Here is a 20,719-nt window from a genome sequence, read left to right as displayed (position 1 = left end):
GACAGGAGAGAGAGAGACAGGAGAGAGAGAGACAGGAGAGAGAGAGAGACAGGAGAGAGAGAGAGACAGACAGAGACAGAAGAGAGAGAGAGAGAGACCTAGACCTGGCTGAAGACACAGTTGCTAATGACTTCCGTTGCTGTCAGGAAGCAGAAAGATCAGGAGGGTTTTGACAGAAATTGAAACAGAGAGTGGCAAGACCATGCATTGGTTTTAACCTGAGAACAAGACCTGCCTTATCGGGTCATCTTTGTTTGAAGAATGCTGCAAATGCTCGGCAGGACAAAGCCCAATTTCAGTCAGTGGCTTGAGTTTGCTGTATTTATCTATCAGCTTTGGTACAGCATTATGACACATGGCAGCCAAATATTACTACTTCCACTGTTTTCCACCCTGTCATTATCTTGCCTGTCTCCCAATCAGGCAGAGGCTGCACAATCAAACTGCATAATCATGACCTCTGGAATTCTGTCTGAGAATACATTTCACTTTTGTCCACTTCCAATCTTCAACCTCATCAGCATAGCGCATATCTTCAAGCAGCACGGAGGAATTTCCAACATTTTTGTCTCTAAATTGGACACATCATACCTCGGTCACTTTAACTCCAGATGCCATAGCTTTGGCAATGAATCGTACCTAAACTGAGCAGGAATGAGATGAAGGCCTGTGGGCAGGAGCAAGGCAAAAGTACTAAGTTGGCCATCTCTGAGTATCCAATGGGAACATGGAGTTGGGGGGGGGGGGTGCGGGGAGGTGGATGGTGAATGCAGAAGTTGTAATTATTCTCTTGTTCACAAGGAAACCCAAATTTAAAATAAAAATCATTGATCTTGCCAGCAGCATACAGTTCCTCAGCACTCATTGCTCCTGACTAGACCAACACTAGACACCAAATAAACATATAAAGGGTCACAACTGTGGTTTAGGAATCTGAACAAGTTCCTTGCTTGTGTGGGATGAGTGCCTCACTTCACTGTCTAAAACGTACTTGCTAAATTGGCATGAGATGAGATGAGTGAAAAGACAGCAAGTTCCACCTACTGACTTTGTTTTTTTTTTTGTTGAACGTGGGTGTTACTGGCCAAACCCATATTTGCTCCCCATCTCTAACTGCCCTCAAAATAAGCAGCTTGCTCGGCCAGTTCCAAGGGCAGCCAAGAGTCAAATGCTGTGGGTGTGGGTCTGGAGTCACATACAGGCCAAGAACATCAGATGTCCTTCCCTGAATGACATTAATGAATCAAATGGGGTTTTTATGACTGATCAGTAATACCTTCACAATCATTATTACTGAGGGTACTTTATATTCCAGATCATTTTGTTTTCATCAACTGGTTGGTAGTGTTTTATGAAAATCTTCTGTGGCCATTACATCCTGGAAGTGAGATGTGAATACTGCACTTCTGGCCCAAAGTTAGGGACACTACTTTTCCGTCACCAGATTTCCTCATTCCAGGACTTGTATTCTTTGATGTGGATACTATCACATAGTACTTCTGACTCTGGCCAAATCATACATCATTCTCAAATTAAGCCAATCTTATTAATAATGTAAGAACATGATTATCAGATGCTGTTTGTTGAGTACTAACATTATAATTGCCCAGTCAGATGGGCTGGCTACTTTAATGGCTGAAGTAGTCTTTAAAAGACAGTCATTTTGTAAGGTGACCTATCTGAACAGAACTTTCATTGTCATCAATTCTAGGTTAAAAAGGACTGAAGGGCCACACAGCCTATTTTTTAAAAATAGGTTTATAATAACAAGTCTCAAGATGAATGACATGATGCATGAGGTAATCTAACTAATTCCTACTTTTGACAATGTTCAATTACATTCATTACAGCTATAAAAAATGTGATGCAGACTTCACATTGTACAGCCCATCTCTCAAGATCATGGTATTAAACTGTGGATGTTAGAAGTAATGACTCACAGTTAGATAAACTGACAAAATCACTCAGCATTTCTTTAGGTTGAGGAATTCTTGGAATCCTGATCATTGTAAACAAATTCATTTTTACTTTTAGTACAGATAGTGTCATTTTTTGACACTTTTCTTTCAGAGGAAATATCAAACTTAAGATCTTTCAGAAAAGGGCAGAAAATTGTCGAGCACTTAAGAAAAAAAAAAAATCAGTCATGCAATTAATGATGAAGCATATAGTGATGGCCTGAGCTCAAGGAAGCTTTAATATAAATTCGAGGCAAGGCGTTCATTCTCTGTTGGACTAATATTTCAAGATCTCCACATCTGGTATAGCACAGGCAAACAGAGTTAAATGCAGGTACATTCCCTCACCATTGGCAGCTATGTCTCCAATCATCTACGCTCCCAAGCTCCGAAATCGCCTCTCTAAACATCTTCATCTCCACATCCTTATGTCTCCTTTAAGATGTTGGTTAAAACCCAAATCCCTGATCATCTCTTTTTCTATGTGTGTATGTTTCCATTTCCACTCAGCCATCTTGCGTAGTTGATTGTGGCAAATTTCTATTTGCCACCTTCTTTGTGTTCAATGCTGATGTGAGGTACTGGGGTCTGTGCTGAATAGAAGTGGCCAAGTGAGCCCATCTCCCTGGTCTGTTTAAACCTGTGCTTGAGAAGCAAGACTATGAACAGCACTGACACATTGTGGTATTCAGTTTCTTTTAAATCATTTCTGCAACATGGATTTTTATTGTTCTTTCATGGAATGGGCATTGCTGCCGTGGTCAACACTTATTGGCCATCCCTTACTGGGCTACTTCATAGGACATTATTTTTCTTCTTTATTGCTGGAGTTTTTTACATCTTTATTTTTCTAATGATTATCCCCCTAAAAATTTGTTCTTATGAATTGTACCTAGGTACCGACGGTGGTGCTGTAAGTGGTGACATACAAAATTTTCACTACATTCATGCGAGTAAAAGTGACAGTAAAGCTCATTCTAATTCTAAGAGTCAATCACCTTTCCATGCACCTGGAGTCATATACAGGTTGGACCATGTAAGGGTGACAAAATTTCATCCCTAAAAGGGGCATTTATGGACTAGACAGGATTTTAGGATAACCTTGCAGTTCCGGGATCACAATTAATGATTTGATTTTTGCCTTTATTCAATTTAATATAAAATCTAGCAGTTGCTATTGTGGGTTATGAACTTCAGTCTCTGGATCATTAATCCATGCCTAGTGTATAGTAAAATGCACAAGGAGTGTGGTAGCTTAATGGGCATGTATCCATCCAAGACTAAATCAGAATGTAAAAAAGCCACAGACAAATTTCACTCATCCTTTCTTCCCCATGGAAGGGGAGGGTGTGGGGAGTGAAAATTTCAGCCAGGTTTCCATTGTTATTGAGTGTTGTTATTGAATGAATCCATGTTGAAAAATCCATGTGGTACCTTTTAATGAGGAGGGATTGAGTTTAAGTGAAATAACTGCCAATTAAGTGACTGTGTGTGTGGAAAATTTCCCTAAGCTCTCCTATACACTTTTGGAAAGGTTATGACAGCCTATCGAGAGATGCCCACCAATAAAATATTCATGAAGTGCAGTTACTATTTCATCACAGAAACACAGCAAAACAAGGTCTCACAAATAGCATTGAAATAAAAAGAAAGATCACCTGTTCATTTAAGGTAGTATTAGCTTAAAGATAAATATTGGCCATGTCACTGATCAGAACTTAAAAGACTGCATTGCACTTTGATCTGAGAGGACATAGGTTTAATATCTCAAACAAAATGCCACACCTCTAGCAGTGCAGCACTCCCTCACAGTACTGCATTGGAGTGTTGGTTTAGATTTTGTACTCAAATCTCTAAGCTGCCATTTGAACCCACAACTGGACTCAGAATAAGAACCACAGGCAATACCTTACAGTCAACATTCAAAGAGTAAATATCTATCAGACATTATTTTGACTTATTGCGCAGATAAGTGCATCCTATTTCCCCTCCCCCAAAAATCCTGAAGCTAACAGACAGACTATTTTAAAAGCTTTGCAAATAAATATACTGTTGCTCTTAATTCCGCTGTGCAGTGGCCCTTGATAATGAACCCCTCTGTACAAGCTTCAAACAGCCCACAGCATCAGGGTACAGAAATTCTATTTACAACCACAGCTCTCTGGAATTTACAAGTCAGGGGCTCACATTAGCAATCACTTTAAACTGTGGGAAGGAGGGGGTGTAATGACGGATACTGTACTGAACACATGATGGATATATCAGTAGCATTTGTGCTGAATCACTGGAACCAATGATAAACAAATGCCTGGAACAAAAGGGGTAAAAATAATTTGGCATTTTTCTTTTAAACAACACTGTGGAATCTTTCAGGGCCATGTAACAAAGATTTGTCAACAACGTGCATTTATACAAGACAGACAGATGTATCACAGGAATCTGGCCAAAATGAATGTGGAACCAAAGGAGGGGATAATTTGGTCGGAGGAGTGCATCTTTTGGATCTTATAAATTAAGGAAAAAGAAAAGAATAGTCAAATCTGGAGAACAAATCCAGAACACTTGGTCTGAGCATCACAGCAAGAATTGTATTTCCTCCTCCCTGATACCCAGCTTTTTTGAACAAGAGGAAATTCACAAAATGAGTAATGATTGCTGTGTGGATTGTCCAATACTAGGCTCTAGTGGTCTGCAATCCAACTGATTGGTGTGTTGCTTGTTTGCTGAAATTACTGGGGTCTTGAATGATTGACCCTTTAGCTATATTTCTCAATTGAAGAAAAAAAACTATGGTTATGAAATGCTTTTACTGGTTATTCTAAAAACAATTGGATTTATACAAGGTTTTTATAAGAAATGTATTGATACAATTAATTACTTTTGAGTGTTGGAGGCTGGAGAACAATGTGGCAACCATTTTGTGCACAATAAGATCCCACAAAAACAACATGATGGCTTTACACTCTGTTGGTCAAGGCAGAAACACTGGAGGATTTCCTGATCCCAGTGCTCCGATCAGACAGGATCTTTAAATGTCCATGTGACTCACCAGTGCAGGCAGTAAGGGCCTCAATGTAATGGCACATCAGAACAATCAGGAATTCCAGCAGCTAGCGTTTACAGCATCAAGGCCAGAGTTTCTGTTTGATTTCCTTCTAGACACCCACCCAACATATGCTCAGGCAGGCAGAGGTATGACTATTGAACCAAGCAGATTCTCACCAAATTAATGAAATAAAAATGCAGCGAACCCTTTCTATCTCCCTTGATCAACTTCAGAGCTTTTCTCACCAAATACCAATTCTGTTTTAAAGATTACAGAACACATACAGTGCAACAGACACTCTGATGAGTCAAGTTTTGAGATCTCCTACAGGTAAATGTTACACAATTATAAATGCCTAGACGTGGAACTCCCAAAAATGCCACTGAAGCATCATCTGCAATATTCATCTGTATCCTCAATAAGCAGAGCACAGTCACGATTGTCAGTTGCGGGAGATGTGCAACTGAATGTAACAGGGAAAGAGTTCAGATTTAGGTGTAGAACATACGGAGGGTCAGGCATGACACTATCAGAAGCACCTCAAAAGCAGAGGAGGAGGAGGCAAGTGCATTCTCAGCAGTGACACTAGCATTTCAACTCGAGACAGATGAAATCACAGGAAAAAAGGTGAGAGAGTTGGCAATTCGGTTCTAGAATTTCTCCCCCAATCCCACTACTGTTGGCAACTCTATAGGTTAAGGTCCATTAATTCTGGCCCATCAGTAAACCTTGACACTGGATGTGGCAGAGCTTTCTCCCAGCCCGGCCTTATTCCTCTGGTATTGGCTCCCAAAGTCACACAAAACCCATCATTACGTACTCGTGCAAAAATCAATTTCATCTAAATTTCAAGTCCTCCGTGATTTTGGGCCTTTTTTTAAAAAAAAAAGTAGCTTTTCACATGCCACATGTAAAAGTCAACGTGGTTTTCTAGGGATCTAATCCCCAAAATTTCAGAACAAAAGTATAATCTCTATAATCATTTCAAAACTTGAATTTTGTGATAAAATTTTAAAAATAAACTGAATATATTTCCTTCAGTTCTTATTCATTAATAAACACAGGAAGAGTGTGGAAAGAATGGGTTGGAGGGGAGGGGCATGTAGAAAATAAACAATAGGGGCCAATATCCAGATCAAACAATGAATTAACAAACAGTGTGGCTTTGTGCTCTCCACCATCTGTGGGAAGAGAGGGCCTTGCTAATCAAATCGGGCCCTTGCAAAAGATGATTCAACTCAATCCTGCTGCAACAAGGCCAAGGGGCAGCTATTTTCATTTGACATTTAACATCATGGCCTTTCCGGGAGTTTCCCTGGCACCCAATTCCCATCGAAACCATAGATCTAATAGTCCTGAGTTTCCTCCAGGTGCGTTGGGGGAACAGCAACTCCTTAACTTAAAGGAAAAAAAGAAAGAAAGAGCAGAAAGGAAGAAATACTTGGTTTCAGCGTGCTTCCATTGTTACTTTGTCAATTCTTTTCAGAACCATGTCATGTGCGCTGAAAGCAAGCCCCTTGAAAACAATCATGTGTCAAAAGATGACTCCTTAGCCTTTTGCATGAAAAAGTTGGTCTAATAGCTTCAACATTCACATATGTATATGAACAATTTTTTGACCAATACCATTCATCATTCTCTGGCATCTGCATTCGCTCATGAAGTACTTTGAGATTTTTTGAATCCTGATAAAAAAAGTGTTGCAAGTTGTTGTTGCATGCAATATGGTTGATCGTCAAGGGAGAAGCTTCTGGCTTAAATGCAGCAGTTCCATTTCACAAATGAAATTGAATGTTATGGAAATCTGTTTTCAAGTTGTTGGACTAGCGAGATTGGAAAATGCATTACTTCAGAACCATCTTTTAAATGCAAATTATACTTTTACACCTATCCTAAATCTTAGGGTATTATGTTACTTAATACCTCAATCCAGATTCCATTTTCCACACTTTGCAACTATATTCTGTCTACTGCAGTATTACTGTTGTTGATCTTTGCTCTGTATTACCTTGGGAACAGAGTGTGAGAGAGCAAGGGGTGGGCAGGGGCTCAGAGCAATAAAATTCTGTGGATTACACACTGGAGTCCAATGTGTTTCAATCAGCTTCACTGACGTGTGTACTTTAATCGAACAGAATCCAAAAGTTCTCCAAATGACAGGGATCTATCTGTACAGGAGAAAGGTGGGTAGCTGTGTGAGTTAGAAAGGTGCTACCTGAATAGTATTGAGCCCACGCCGCCTGTTCAAACTCGATGCTGCAATTTGGATTAGTTGATTCCTGCTAGGTCACCAAGGAGCTCTCATTATAATTTAATCTCCTCGGGGAGAATGAGCTAGGGCTATTGTTCCTGATCCTTGTGCAGTAACACCTGATGGCCTATGGTTTCTGCTCTTGTCATTGTGTACCAGGTCAAACACCTAATGTCAATTTTAAAGGTATGGCCGTGCACAGTGAAGGTTTCAATTCTCCAAAACAAACCTCTATCACAACCAGAAAAAGGGCCTCGCCTGTTGCCTCAAGGACCATATCTCACACCAGCAACTCTGTGTAAGACTGACCATCAGTACCAAGTGGGAGAAAAAGGTTTTGTACTGGAGACCCATGCCCACAAGGAATTAAAATTTAAAATGTGGACCCATGATTCCCAAAGCTCTCATCTCTAGGTTTTCATCATGTCCTTGTCTCTGGAGGACTTTAACAAAATAATCAGTCTTGCTGTTTGGGCAGGTTTACAAGAGAAGTATTTATTGTCAATCCTTAGTTGTCCTGGAGAATTGTGATGAGCCGTTTGCTCAAATTTTTGCAATCCGTGAAAGGAAGGGCCACTAACAATGTTGCTTGCTAAGGAGGACTTTGAACCAGGGACAAAGGAAACAGTGACTTATTTCCACATCAGGGATGTGAGAGAACCAGAGGATCTGCTGTCCTCCCACAAAGACCAGCCAGGAAGATACTCCTGTGTGAGACAATACAATTTACAGGTTAGTGACCTCCCCAGCCTCTAGAAACACAGCAAGGCAAAACCACCACAGCAGGGTCACCTCAAATCTTAGCACTGCACATTTTCTGGAAATGTAGAACTTATTTCAATTATAGCTCGCAGTTATAGTGTTTCATATTTTTATGGTCACCTGGTTGCACTGACATTTCATTAGTCAACCTATCCCTCCCTCCCTCCCATCATGTTCAACCTGGCACCAACTCAAGCCAATTGAGCTTATTCCTCCTCATGATTGAATAGTGTCCATTTAATAATGCTCATGGAAATGAGATGCACAATTAAAGGCAATGTCTGTAGCGGTCTAGAATTGTGGTTTTGTGCTCCTTATTTTGGAAGGCCTCATCCTGAATGTTTGCCGACCACGGTGCAGGGTGTTTGTCTTCACCTTCATACAATGACAGAAGTTGGGAATATCACACCTTCAGACAATCCTCAGAAAAATATTTTGCGAGTCGCATTGCAGTAAATCATTTTTACATGAAGAAATGCCAGATGACAATGCCATTTCAAGTGTAATAAGTTACCATACTAAAACAAATCTCCATTGCACAGAAAACGACCTTTTGGTCCTCATCCCTGGGCTGACTCCGAACAGAGTTGTCCAAGAATTTCCATTTTCTATGCTCTTTCACCAAAGCCCCACCATTGTTCCCAAGTAGATCTACAGTTTCTTTTACTGAAAGGTATTATTGAATCTTTTCAGATATTACATTCCAGGTCTTAACTCTCTACTATTAAATAAAATCTCTTCAGCTCACTTCTGCCTCTTTTGGGAATGACCCAAGTCTATGTTCTGTGGTTATGGAACTTCACCAAGAACATTCCCAGTCTCAATTAGCTCTTAGTCACTGATACCATTCTGGCAATTACCACAGTAAGGTTACCAAGGGCCTGACATCCTTCCTGAAGCATGGTGTTCAGAACTGGCCACAATATGTCAGCTGGGACATAAACAGTCATTTACAAGAAAGTGCATCCCAATCACAGGCCATTTGACCCAATAGGTCCATTCAAACCTTCTCTGAATTTGCTTCAACCAGCCCCATCTGCATACTTTTCTATTCCTTTCTCATGAGGCAGCATGACCTGGCCTGGGAGTTTTTACAACATTACAACAAGTTTACTATAAAATCAAATAAAATATGCTTATAGACCAGAATTAAATAACAAATTTGACAGTACTTTACATGTGATCTAATCACTAAAAGTCTGATATTAATGTTAAAGTACCAGTTGCAAAATATTACTACTGTTCAGATGCAACCTCAGAAACACCCAAGGCTTCATCATAAATGAGGTAGGCCTCATTAATAGTAATGACCAGGAAATAGCTACCTTCCTTTTAAAAATGTATGCTTGTAAAATCAAAAGATGAAGTACTTCAGCTGTACCTCCGTTTAACAGCTGTAACCATTGCGTGCTGACTGCTTCAAGTCTCAGTTTGAATCACTGGAGTTAATTTACAAGTTATTCTCAGTTCCCAGACTCTACTGGTTTACTGCTGGGCAACCTGTCAACAAGCTCACTTTCCTCAGTCTGCACATAATTTAAAACTCACCAACCCCTCTCCTTCCCTAAAACATGAACACTAACCTTCCTCCAACTTTCACAAGAAAAAAAGAGAGCGGGGTGGGGGGGGGGGGGGGGGGGGACGGGGGGGGGGTGGAAAGAGGGCTGACATTTTAACAGAGCTCCCCAGGGTTTTCTCCTCCCAAAATGAAAACTGTACACAACAGAGGCAGAGCGATGTTAGGTGTGGTCAGGGTTTTAGGGGGTATTTTTAGGTCAGTGGGATGGAGAGTGGTGCTGTTTTGAGTCAGTACCATCCAGAGGCCTCAACTGTGTTTAAGCTTCCAGCCCGTCCCTTCGCCCCAACATTTGACTGCACTTGAGAGTCGACAGTGCTTCTGGGACCATCTTGTTGTCGCATTGCTGCTGGCAATTAAGCAACACAAGGTGCCATGCTTTTTTTTTCAGAAAAGCAGCAAACCACTGGAATGCTTGCTTGGCACCTTGGAATGCCGAGTTTGTCTCAGATCTTTTGGCTTTCATTAGGAAGCTCAGGGACTAAAATCACAGGCAGCCGCTCAGTGCATGCACTTACCAAGACAGCCAGACAGCTCAGCCCTCTTTCTTAAAAAATAAAACACAGACACCTATTTTTCTGCAGCCTTCTGACATCCAGTTCCGTCAGTTAGTCAGAGGGCCTGGCTCCAGCCCAGGGACAACTGCTTGTAGAAAAGTGAAAGTGGATGTCAGCACCGACAGATTACCAGCAGCCTCTGACCGACCGTCAGCTTTTCATGGATGACAGTCAATTCTCTTAACTTCCGCTTTACTAAAAAGTTGTACAAAAAAAAATCTGCACCATGCAACATGATCCAATTCAAATATTTTTATGAAACAAAAGTCTTGGCAGTAGTTTCTTTTTCCTCTCTCCCTTGGCCTCGAGGGGTGGGGATTTAAACTGTGGATTTTTAAAGCAATTAAGTATACATATAAAACCAGCTCTTTTCAATAGCCTGATTGAATCATTTATTGTCAAGTGTATTCAATGTAAAAATACAGTGAGAAGTGCGTACCTTCGCTGTACATACATGGCGCCGTTCAGATTAACTTAGAATAAGATAAGAAAAAAATAAGAGATAACTTAAGGGAGTCCAACTTTCCTTTCCACAGCCGCAGTCTCACTCAGGGTTTCAGACCCTTCATACTGAATCCAGCAATAACACAGGCAACCCGTGTTTGTAATGTTATTTTTCCTCACAGTATCTGCCAGAGTGCCACAATGCAAAAAGTGCCATCTTTTGACTGAACCAAACAGCTAAACTCCTCCCTGCTGTCTACGGCAGGGGTAAAGGATTCCATGGCACCATATCAAAGAACAGTGGGGCCTCGACCACATCAAAAACATTAAAACTGATTACCTGGCCATTTATTAGTATTTTCTAAACAACCTGCTCAGGGAAGTTATGCTGTTTGTATAACTCTGCATTGCAGACCAGCCACACAGCCAACTCCATCAACTGGCTCCCATATGTATAAATACCTCTTGCCTTGGTTAATTTTCTCAAACTATATCTTTAAAAATCTCTCCAGCAAGATGGGACTTGAACCCAGGCCTCCTTGCTCAGACGTAGGAACATCACCACCGTGCTACAAGAACGCCAAACCTGGTCACTTATATCATTTCTATTTGTGGGAGTTTTGAGCATATAAACTGGCTGCCATATTTCCTGACTTCACTTCAATAAATACTCCATTGGTTGTAAAACATTCTGGGATGCTGTGATTACTCTCAACTGAACACACAAAGCACCACTTGATATCTCAATACAAAGGCAAAGGCACAGTACACGCACTACATTTGTGGCATCCATGAATTTCTGGGCTATTGCACATTTCTCATGCCTCTGTGTTTGAACTTTGTTAATTAAAACATTTGAGTTTATATTGTGAAGTTGCAGTTTGAGAAAATAAACCAAGGCAAGAGATATTTATGTATGTGGGAGTCAGTTAGCTCAGTTGGCTGGGTGGCTGGTTTGCAACGTAGACTGATACCAACAGCATTGCTTCAATTCCTGCAGCGGCTGACTCTCTTCTCAACCTCACCCGCTCACCCGAGAGAGTATCCCTGAGGTTAAATCACCACCAGTTGTCTCTCTCCAGTGAGATGGCAGCCCTATGGTCTGGTAAGACTATGGCAACGTTACCTTTATTAACATTTGTAAGACACCACACACATACTGCAATAAAATTTTTCTGCTCGAAGTGCAAATGTGAACATATAAATCAGGATCATTGGGACCCTCGAGCCTACTCTGCCGTTCCAGGTTACGGCTGATCTGACTGTGGTACAACACCACATCTCTGACAACCTTGGACTCCCTTGTCTGTCAAGAATCTATCTCTGCCTGAAAAATATTAAGTGACTCCTTCCTCCAGCATTTTCTGGAGGAAGAGTGTTCCAAAGACTCATGGCCCTTTGAGAGCAAAACTTTCTCTTCACCTCAGTCTTAAATGCAACATCCCTTATTTAATTCATCTGGAGAGGAAATGGCCACTGAGGTATTCAAAAGCATACACCAGGGCGACATCTCTCAAAGTTATATCACTTGAAACCAACAGCCTTGTCACGTAGAACCTGGAGTGCAGCCAGCAAATGGAGAAAAGACATTAGTTCACTCTCTCTACACCAGGACTACCATCAAGGGCATCAGTTCCAAGGAAAGTTCATTGGGCAGAACTTAAATGTGGATGGGGGCAGAGAGTGGTCCTCGCCCAATGACATAAAGCCCCATGGGGGCCATGAAGGGGCCCTCTTCACATGGGTGTGGATATTAACTTACAGGTACCAAATGTCAAGAAGGTTCAAATGTCACTGTGGAAATTTGAGGACCCAGTTTCAGCAACACAGTACTGAGGGGGGTGCTGCATCCTCTTAGAGGTGCTGCCTTTCAGATGAGGTGTTAAACCAAGGCCCTGTCTGGCCCCTCAGGAGGAGGGGGTAAAAAATTCCACGGCACTACTCTAAAAAGAGCAGCAGAATTCTCATTTTGACCAAATGTTATCCTTCAACCAATGCCTTAACAGATGAGCTGGTCATTTATTGTACTACTGTTTGCGGGAGCTTACTGTGTACAAATGGACTGCCCCAAATCCTCACTGAAACCTACAACAATCTAGCAGGACTGGATAGCGTAAATGAAAGACATCCCTGATGACCGGCAAATTCAGAACCAGGGGGCCATGGTCAAAGGACAGAGGGTGGGCCATTTAGGCCTGAGGTGAGGAAAAGGTTTCTTCACCCAGACAATGGTGAGCCTGTGGAATTCTCTGCCACACAAAGTATTTGAGGCCAAAACATTGAATGGTTTCAAGAAACAGATGTATTTCTTTGGGCTAAAGGGATCAAAGGATATGGGGTGAAAACAGGAACAGGGGACTGAGTTGGATGATCAGCCATGATCGTATTGAATGGTGGAGCAAGCTCAAAGGGCTGAATGGCCTGCTCCTATTTTTCATATTTCTACGTTTCTCTTTTGCATCAGTGGCTAGATTTTAAATTTCTTAATTGGACAACTTGAAATATTGTGAAAGGTGCTTTTAAATGCAAGTTCTTTATTATTTGCAATATTAGAAAATTCACACCAAGGTCATGAAGAACATCATTAGTGTAAACAGAATACACCCATTTCACTGGCAATACGTTGGAGGTGGCACATGCAGGGCACACCAGCCAATGGCTGCTCATCATCTGCCCATTTTCAAACTGAACTACCTGCAGACCAAAGCAGATGCAATTTAAGTGTTGAATTTATTGAATGTGTTGCCCTGCTACAATGTGCCAGACTACATCAGGCTGTGGCAATGTTCTACTTCAAAACATTTACAAGAATTGTTCAGAATTGAGTAAAACCGCATCAAAGTAGAAAAGCATTTTGAGCTCAGACCAGCTGATGTTATGAAGGTGACAAAACCAGTGTCAAAGACTTTCCTGTATACAAAACCTGGTAGCAAACATCAAGGGACTGGGCAGGTGACAACCTTCCAGCGAGGCATTAAATTCTTGTGTTTGTGGGATCCCCTTGCAACACTTTGAAGAGCGGGAGGGTTTTGCCTCCGGAACTGTGAAATAACTCCATGAAGGCCAGTATCCCACATCCAGTCACCCTTTATTTACACGTGCATTGTACATGACACTGACCCAGCTAACTCAAAGCTGGCTCCTGTTTATATCTGTCAGCCAGGGCTCCCTGATTGGACCAGGTTAATGGCCCCAATCAGGGAACTCATTCTGAGGTCCACCTGGCTGACCTTGTCACAATCAGTACAAAGTGGACCAACAGTTTTAGCCATTTAAAAAAAAACAATTCATCTGATCAGAAATCGGTCCCGATCATGAAATTCTGCTGTGAGCAAACAGCCATGTTTTCTTACTTCATTGGCCTCTTGATGGTCAAAAAAAGGTGCTATAGAAATGTACACCTGCCTTTTTTGTCAGTGCTTCCAAAGTACAGTCACTTTTGTAATGTAGGAAATGAAGCAGTTGGCTTAGCACAGCAAAGACCCTTCAAATAACATGATAATGAGCAGGCTACTTTTCTAGTGACATTAATTGAGGGAAGTAGATTGGTGAAAATTCACCTACTCTGTGGAAATATGATGCTGAGGGGATGTCCCCCCTCCCAGGGTATGTGGAGCCCCAGTTCAAGAGGAGGTCAGGAACCAATGCAAATATTACAAACCATGGGGTGGCGGGAGAGGGAAGGGCACTAGGATGTGGAGCCCTGCTGAGATTGGAAATTATTTTTGTTCAAAGAAAAATGTATTTGGTTATACAAATCAACCTTTTGAATTCACTGTGAATATAAGCTGATGGGAATAAGTTGGAACCAAAGTGAAAGATGATGTTGGAAGATTGGAGACAGGTCTCACAGTAGCTGCAGGCGTTCCAGCTAAAAAGACTGGGCACAGACAGCTCAGTTTCAGGAGGAAACGGGTGGAAATTGTACATATCGGCCTGAACCAGGCACCATCCTCCTCCTTCTACTAGAGGTCAGTTTCAGAAGCAAATTGCAGGTTGCCCATCCCTCTAGCTGTCTGGCTGTGAAAGATCTGCGGACAGACAGAGAGAGAGAAAAGACAGAGAGAGAGAAAGAAAAAGGAAGGGGGAGAGAGAAAAGGAAGAGAGAGAGAGGAGAAAGAGAGCAGTTTTTCTTAAGAGCAAAACAAAATCTCTCTTTACATAAGTAGATTAGAGAAAGATTGGGCACAGACAGTAATGACCATTAAAGAATACACAACATTAAAGATTTATAAGCTCTAATGGACATAACGAGGGGCTTTTTATGTATTGTGTTTCCATTATGGACAGCAATACAACTAGATAGCCTTCAGTACAGACTCAATGCCTCTTGTCTGCTTTGAAAGTCAGCAACATTCTGTCTAAATTGAAATGGTACTTGCCTTCAGCTAAAACAAAACGTTTTAGCCTGCTGGCCGGCACTTTTCCCATTCAATCCTTTCAAATCTAGGCTTACAGCAGTTTATTCTGTATGCAAGTTCTGTACTAACTGTCTTTTTTTAAAATTAAAATACCCCACAAACCCCACCAAGCACTGTCTCAATTCAGATCAGCCAATAAAGGTTCAGTTGGTTCTGGGTTTTCAGGGTTCTGTTCCATTGTGGGTGACTGCTCCACTGCAGGAGGCCCTCAGCAAGCTCCACAGACTGAATTCTGTGGCTGCCAGTGGTAGCCAGTAGGTCTGACATGAAAAATAAACAAATGCACAGCTCAGCAGGAACATCTGCACTGACCAAACTTCAGTTGCTGAGGAATCCTCTACAACAAGTGCCTGCTGATGGACTGGTCAGTGTTGTCCCTGTTGTCTGTAACTGCTTCTTCAATGAGAAAAGCACATTAGTTCTGGCACATACCTGGATAACAGGAGTAACTGTTTTTAATAAAAAAATGGAATGAATGAAGAGAGAGGAGACTGAAGACCGAAATACAATGAGTATTGTGTGATGCTTTATCTCTGACGTGGCTTTCACAACATCCCAAACATCTTCACAGCACACTGTAGTCACTGTTATTCTGTAGACAATGCAGCAGCCAATAAGCACTTAGCAAAGTCACAGAAACTGCAACGTGATCAAAACCAGGACAATTTCTGATTAAATGAAACAGTATTTTGTTTTCCTTTGCTTTGAGTCCCAAACTGGGACAAAGAGATACCTAATAATTTTCCTGATCAACCTTTCTTCCATGGTATTTCTTCATTGGCAGTCAGCTACAAACTGGGATTAAGATAGTGTGATAATTAAACATCCACATTTCATCCCACCGACACTGGATTAGAAGCACCCAACCACTAGGGAGGGATCTCGTGACACTGTTCTCAGAAGACCCAGGTTCAAGTCCCACCTACTCCAGAGGCGGGTCATAACATCTCTTGAACAAGTTGATTAAAAAAGGTGGTGGTTAACTTTTTGAAAAGGATTGACTGGTTAAGTAACCACCAGGAAGTGGTTAATTTTTTTGAAATGGGAACTTGAATCAAGTAATGCAAATATATAAATTAGAATAGGCCATTTGGCCATCAAGCCTGTTCTGCTATTCAATAAGATCTTAGCTGATTTGCATGTGTGTGTTCTGAATTGCATTTTTCCAACTACCAATAAATTGTTAGGCAAGGGAATTAAAGGTCCACCTTAAAAATATTCAACGACTCCATCTCCGTTGCTAACCGGAGTTCCTGACTCTCTCAAGCCTCAATTAAAAAATCTCTCAACCCTGTTCTAAGGAGTGACCCCTTATTTTAAAGCCATTCCAGATTGACCCACAAGAGGAAATGTCCTTTCCACATCCACTTTCAGGACCTTTTACGTGTCAATTAAATCACTCCTCCCTGTTCTAAATTCCAGTGGGAAAGAGCCCAGTTTGTACACCCTTTCCTCAAACAACCCACTCATTCCAGGTATCTATCTAGTGAACCTCCTCTGATCTGCCTTCAGCACATTTACATCCTTCCTGAAATATGGAGACAAATGCAATCTGTTGGCTTTGCTCTTGCTTCCATTGACAATTAGTTCTCCAGTTATGGTGTTTGTTGCCTTCAGGCCTGTGATACATGGCTCATCAGAATGCAATTTGCTTATCAAAGAACCAGAAGCTGACAACAACCAGTGAATCACCCTTAATGGGGATGAACATGAGGCATGGTGACAACTCAAAACATTCTGAAAGGAATCTAACCTCCTGCTTCGAGTGCCCTAAAACATTCGACTAAAGATGCAGAACTCCTAGAGTTACTAAAACAGACAATTATTGAACAAACACACAAACAGTTTTAGGTCAACTAACTGAGGACTTCAAATCACAACAGCAACACTTGATCATTCAGAGATAAACATTGATTAATTTATTCCTGAAATTTTGTACGTGTGCAGCAATTTTACTTGCTCTTGATGGAGTTATTCCCTGAGCCCAGAGAGCTGTCACAGTCAACACACACAGTATCATTTACACTCAATAAAAACCAAAAGAACTGCGGATGCTGTAAATCAGAAACAAAACAGGAGTTGCTGGAAAAACTCAGCAGGTCTGGCAGCACCTGTGAAGAGAAATCAGAGTTAACGTTTCGGGTCCGGTGACCCAAAACATTAACTCTGATTTCTCTTCACAGATAATTTGCGCCCACACTGGTGGATTGACAACTTGTCATAATCATCTAGTTTATTAACAGGGAGGAAACTAGATCAACAAACAGGTTACAAATAATTGAGGGGCAGTGGACACAGATCTGTAAAGAGGCCAGGGAGTCAAATGGCTCCAGTTAAATTAAAAAAAAGCATACAAGTTGCTTCTCCACACCTTTTACACAAAGAACTGAAAACAGCACTGGTACACATTATTTATATTCACTACCTTTAACACAGTGTCCTTTAGAAAGTCCCTTGTTGTGCAGCATTAACAGTAAAGTCATTACTATAGGGAGCAAATGTCTTTGTGTACATGGCAGTCAAAACTAACACAGGCAAACAGAATGTGAGTAGCCATCATGAGAAAAGATGCTGGGTCGGACAAATTAAAGCCTTAGATAATCAAGGCCAACAGCACCTACTCTGCAGTCTGAAATATTCATCACCTAAATCATATAGATTAACAACTGTTGGATCAGAAGACTGCTCGGTTGGGCAGCCTATGCATTAGCTTTATTCTATAATCGATCGTGTTATAAACATATCTAAACACCAAAAAATTCCCACGTGGGCGTTTTGGTGAGGTCACCCAAATCAGATACTTGCGTTTTTCAAGCCTACACATTACAATGTCATTCTCAAACTTGTTCCAAGTTATGAACTTCAAAAAGGTCACTCTCCGCACCCAGCAAATGATTTCTCCGCTTCGCCAAGCTGCTGACAGGAGAGAGAAAGGTACCTGTTGTGGTTTCCCATCTTCTCCACATCAGCACTTTCCACTACTGAACTATTCAATTCTTCCCAACTCTCCTATCTCGACTTCAGAAATAATACATCAACTGCCCAAAAGAAATAAACAGTCCTCCTCTTGGTGGAAAATGGGTTTTTATTAAAACATAAACCAACAGCAACAACGTGCTTGCTGTGCATCACATCACTTGCATTGACGTAGCACGGAGAGACTTCAGGGCATTCAGTCACACTGTACAACCATTCTGTGAAATTAAATCCTGGAAACCCAGCAAACAATTTGCAAAAAGGTCTCACAACCCAACAGAGTAGCTTGTTCAGTGATGCTGACAAAAGGGAGAAATCAGGTGAATGGAGGCAGCTCTTCTGATAATGCAGCATTCCCTCTACTTTGTATGAAGAGTTAGCCTCAAGTCTGAAGTAGGGTATGAACCAACAATCTTCTAATTGGAGGTGACAGTGCTACCACTGAGCCAATACGGACATGTGGACAAGGTAGAAACTTGATGGCTATACAAGTCTATTTTTTTTTCATCATGTAGCGCTCAGGGTCTACAGACCTCAATGTGAGAATCTATGCAATGAACAATTATGTTTGGACAATTCTTGATCCAGTGAATGCCTCAAATCTACTGAAACACAGAGGGGATGTTGGACCATGTTGGAGACAGTTTCTCTTCAAAGCCTGGGTGACTGCATCAAATATTGCCACAAACGGTAGGGCCGATCAAGGATTGTAAAGGGAATTTGTGCACAGAGCCTAAAGAGATAGGAGAGGTCCTTAATGAATACTTTTCTTCAGTATTCACAACTGAGAGGGACCTAGCTGTAGAGGAGGACGTTATGAAACAGGCAGGTAGGCTACAGGAGGTTGATGTTAGTAAAGAAGATATACTAGGAATTCTGAGAAAGTTGAAGATAGATAAGTCCCCCAGGCCTGATGGGATTTATCCAAGGATTCTATGGGAAGCGAGGGACGAGATCGCAGGGTCTTTGGTGATGATCTTTTAGTCCTCACTGACCACGGGTACAGTGCCGGAAGATTGGAAAGAGGCAAACGTCATTTCCTTGTTCAAAAAAAAAGGGAACAGGGATAACCCCGGAAATTACAGGCCAGTTAGTCTTACGTCAGTGGTGGGCAAATTATTGGAAAGGGCTCTGACAGACAGGATTTATGATCATTTGGAAAGGCACAGTTTGATTCATGATAGTCAGCATGGATTTGTGAGGGGTAGATCATGCCTCACAAACCTAATTGAATTCTTTGAAGAGGTGACCAAACACGTGGATGAAGGTAGAACAGTGGATGTGGTATACATGGATTTAAGTAAGGCGTTTGATAAGGTTCCCATGGTTCATGCAGAAGGTAAGGAGGCATGGGATAGGGGGAAATGTGGCAAATTGGATTCAGAATTGGCTGATCCTTAGAAGACAAAGGGTGGTAGTGGACGGAAAATATTCAACATGGTGCTCAAATACGAGTGGTGTACCACAAGGATCTGTTCTGGGTCCTCTTCTATTTGTGATTTTTGTAAATGATTTGGATGAAGGAGTGGAAGGGTGGATTAGCAAGTTCGCGGACGATACGAAGGTGGGTCACGTTGTGGACAGTGCAAAGGGCTGTTCTAGGTTACAAAGGGACATTGATAGAATGCAGAGCTGGGCTGAGAAGTGGCATATGGAGTATAACCCTGAAAAGTGTGAGGTGATTCATTTGGAAGGACAAACTTGAAAGCAGAATACAGTGTTAACGGAAAGATTCTTGGCAGTGTGGAGGAGCAGAAGGATCTTGGGGTTCATGTTCACAGTTCCCTGAAAGCTGCCATCCAGGTGGATAGAGTTGTTAAGAAGGCATATGGTGTGTTAGCTTTCATTAATAGAGGAATTGAGTTCAAGAGCTGTGAAGTTATGCTCCAGCTATACAAAAGCCTGGTTCGGCCACATCTGGAGTATTGTGTCCAGTTCTGGTCGCGTCATTACAGGAAAGATGTGGAAGCGTTAGAAAAGGTGCAGAGGAGATTTACCAGGATGTTGCCTGGAATGGAGGGAAGGTCTTACGAGGAAAGGTTGAGAGAGCTAGGGCTTTTCTCTTTAGAACGACGAAGGATGAGAAGTGACTTGATAGAGGTGTACAAAATGATCAGAGGTATAGATAGAGTAGACAGCCAGAGACTTTTTCCTCAGGTGGAGGTAGCTTTTACGAGGGGACATAGTTTTAAAGTGAAAGGAGATAGATATCGGGGAGACATCAGAGGTAGGTTCTTTACTCAGAGAGTGGCAGGGGCATGGAATGCATTGCCGGAGAGGGTAGTAGAGTCGGCCTCATTAGGGGCATTTAAGCAGCTATTAGATAGGGATATGGATGATAGTATAAGGTAGCGGTGGAGGTTAGATAGACCTTAGGCTGCGGGTAAAAGTTCGGCACAACATCGTGGGCCAAAGGGCCTGTACTGTGCTGTACTGTTCTATGTTCTATGTAAACACTCAGGTGCATCTCTCCTCACCACCTGCAAACTGTCCCCCATAACTTCCCACCCTAAAGAAAATTTTTAGTAGAAATATCCTCTCAACAAAGCAGAGATACAACTTGCAGAAAGATATACACAGGTTAGTAATACCCAGCAAGTATTTGGGTAAAAGCGGTCTTGGAGGGACAAGCAACCAGACATCAAGACGGACCATGAAAGACTTAATGATATGACTGGCCAAATTAATCATTTTCTTCTGATTCATTCATGGGATGTGGGCTTCGCTG

General features: G+C 41.7%; 1 protein-coding gene across 3 annotated transcripts in view; it reads right to left on the bottom strand.

Annotated features, from left to right (window-relative positions):
• Positions 1-20,719, bottom strand: part of LOC109912844 (zinc finger and BTB domain-containing protein 7A) — a 96,617-nt gene that overhangs the window by 28,467 nt on the left and 47,431 nt on the right. Inside the window, exon 1 of one of the 3 annotated variants that reach the window (XM_048614076.1) lies at positions 10,590-10,795. The exons of 1 other annotated variant lie outside the window; for it this stretch is intronic. In XM_048614076.1, coding sequence (XP_048470033.1) covers positions 10,590-10,606 — 17 coding nt within the window. In that variant the 5' untranslated portion in view covers positions 10,607-10,795. Of the gene's footprint in view, positions 1-10,111; positions 10,202-10,589; positions 10,796-20,719 lie in introns of those variants that run through there. One more of the 3 variants, XM_048614077.1, reaches the window with a different exon arrangement.

This window comes from Rhincodon typus, chromosome 29 (assembly GCF_021869965.1).
Source record: "Rhincodon typus isolate 14 chromosome 29, sRhiTyp1.1, whole genome shotgun sequence".
Classification (NCBI taxonomy): Eukaryota; Metazoa; Chordata; class Chondrichthyes; order Orectolobiformes; family Rhincodontidae; genus Rhincodon; species Rhincodon typus.
Note: the sequence above shows the minus strand (reverse complement) of the source record. Positions and strands in the feature narration are given on the sequence as shown.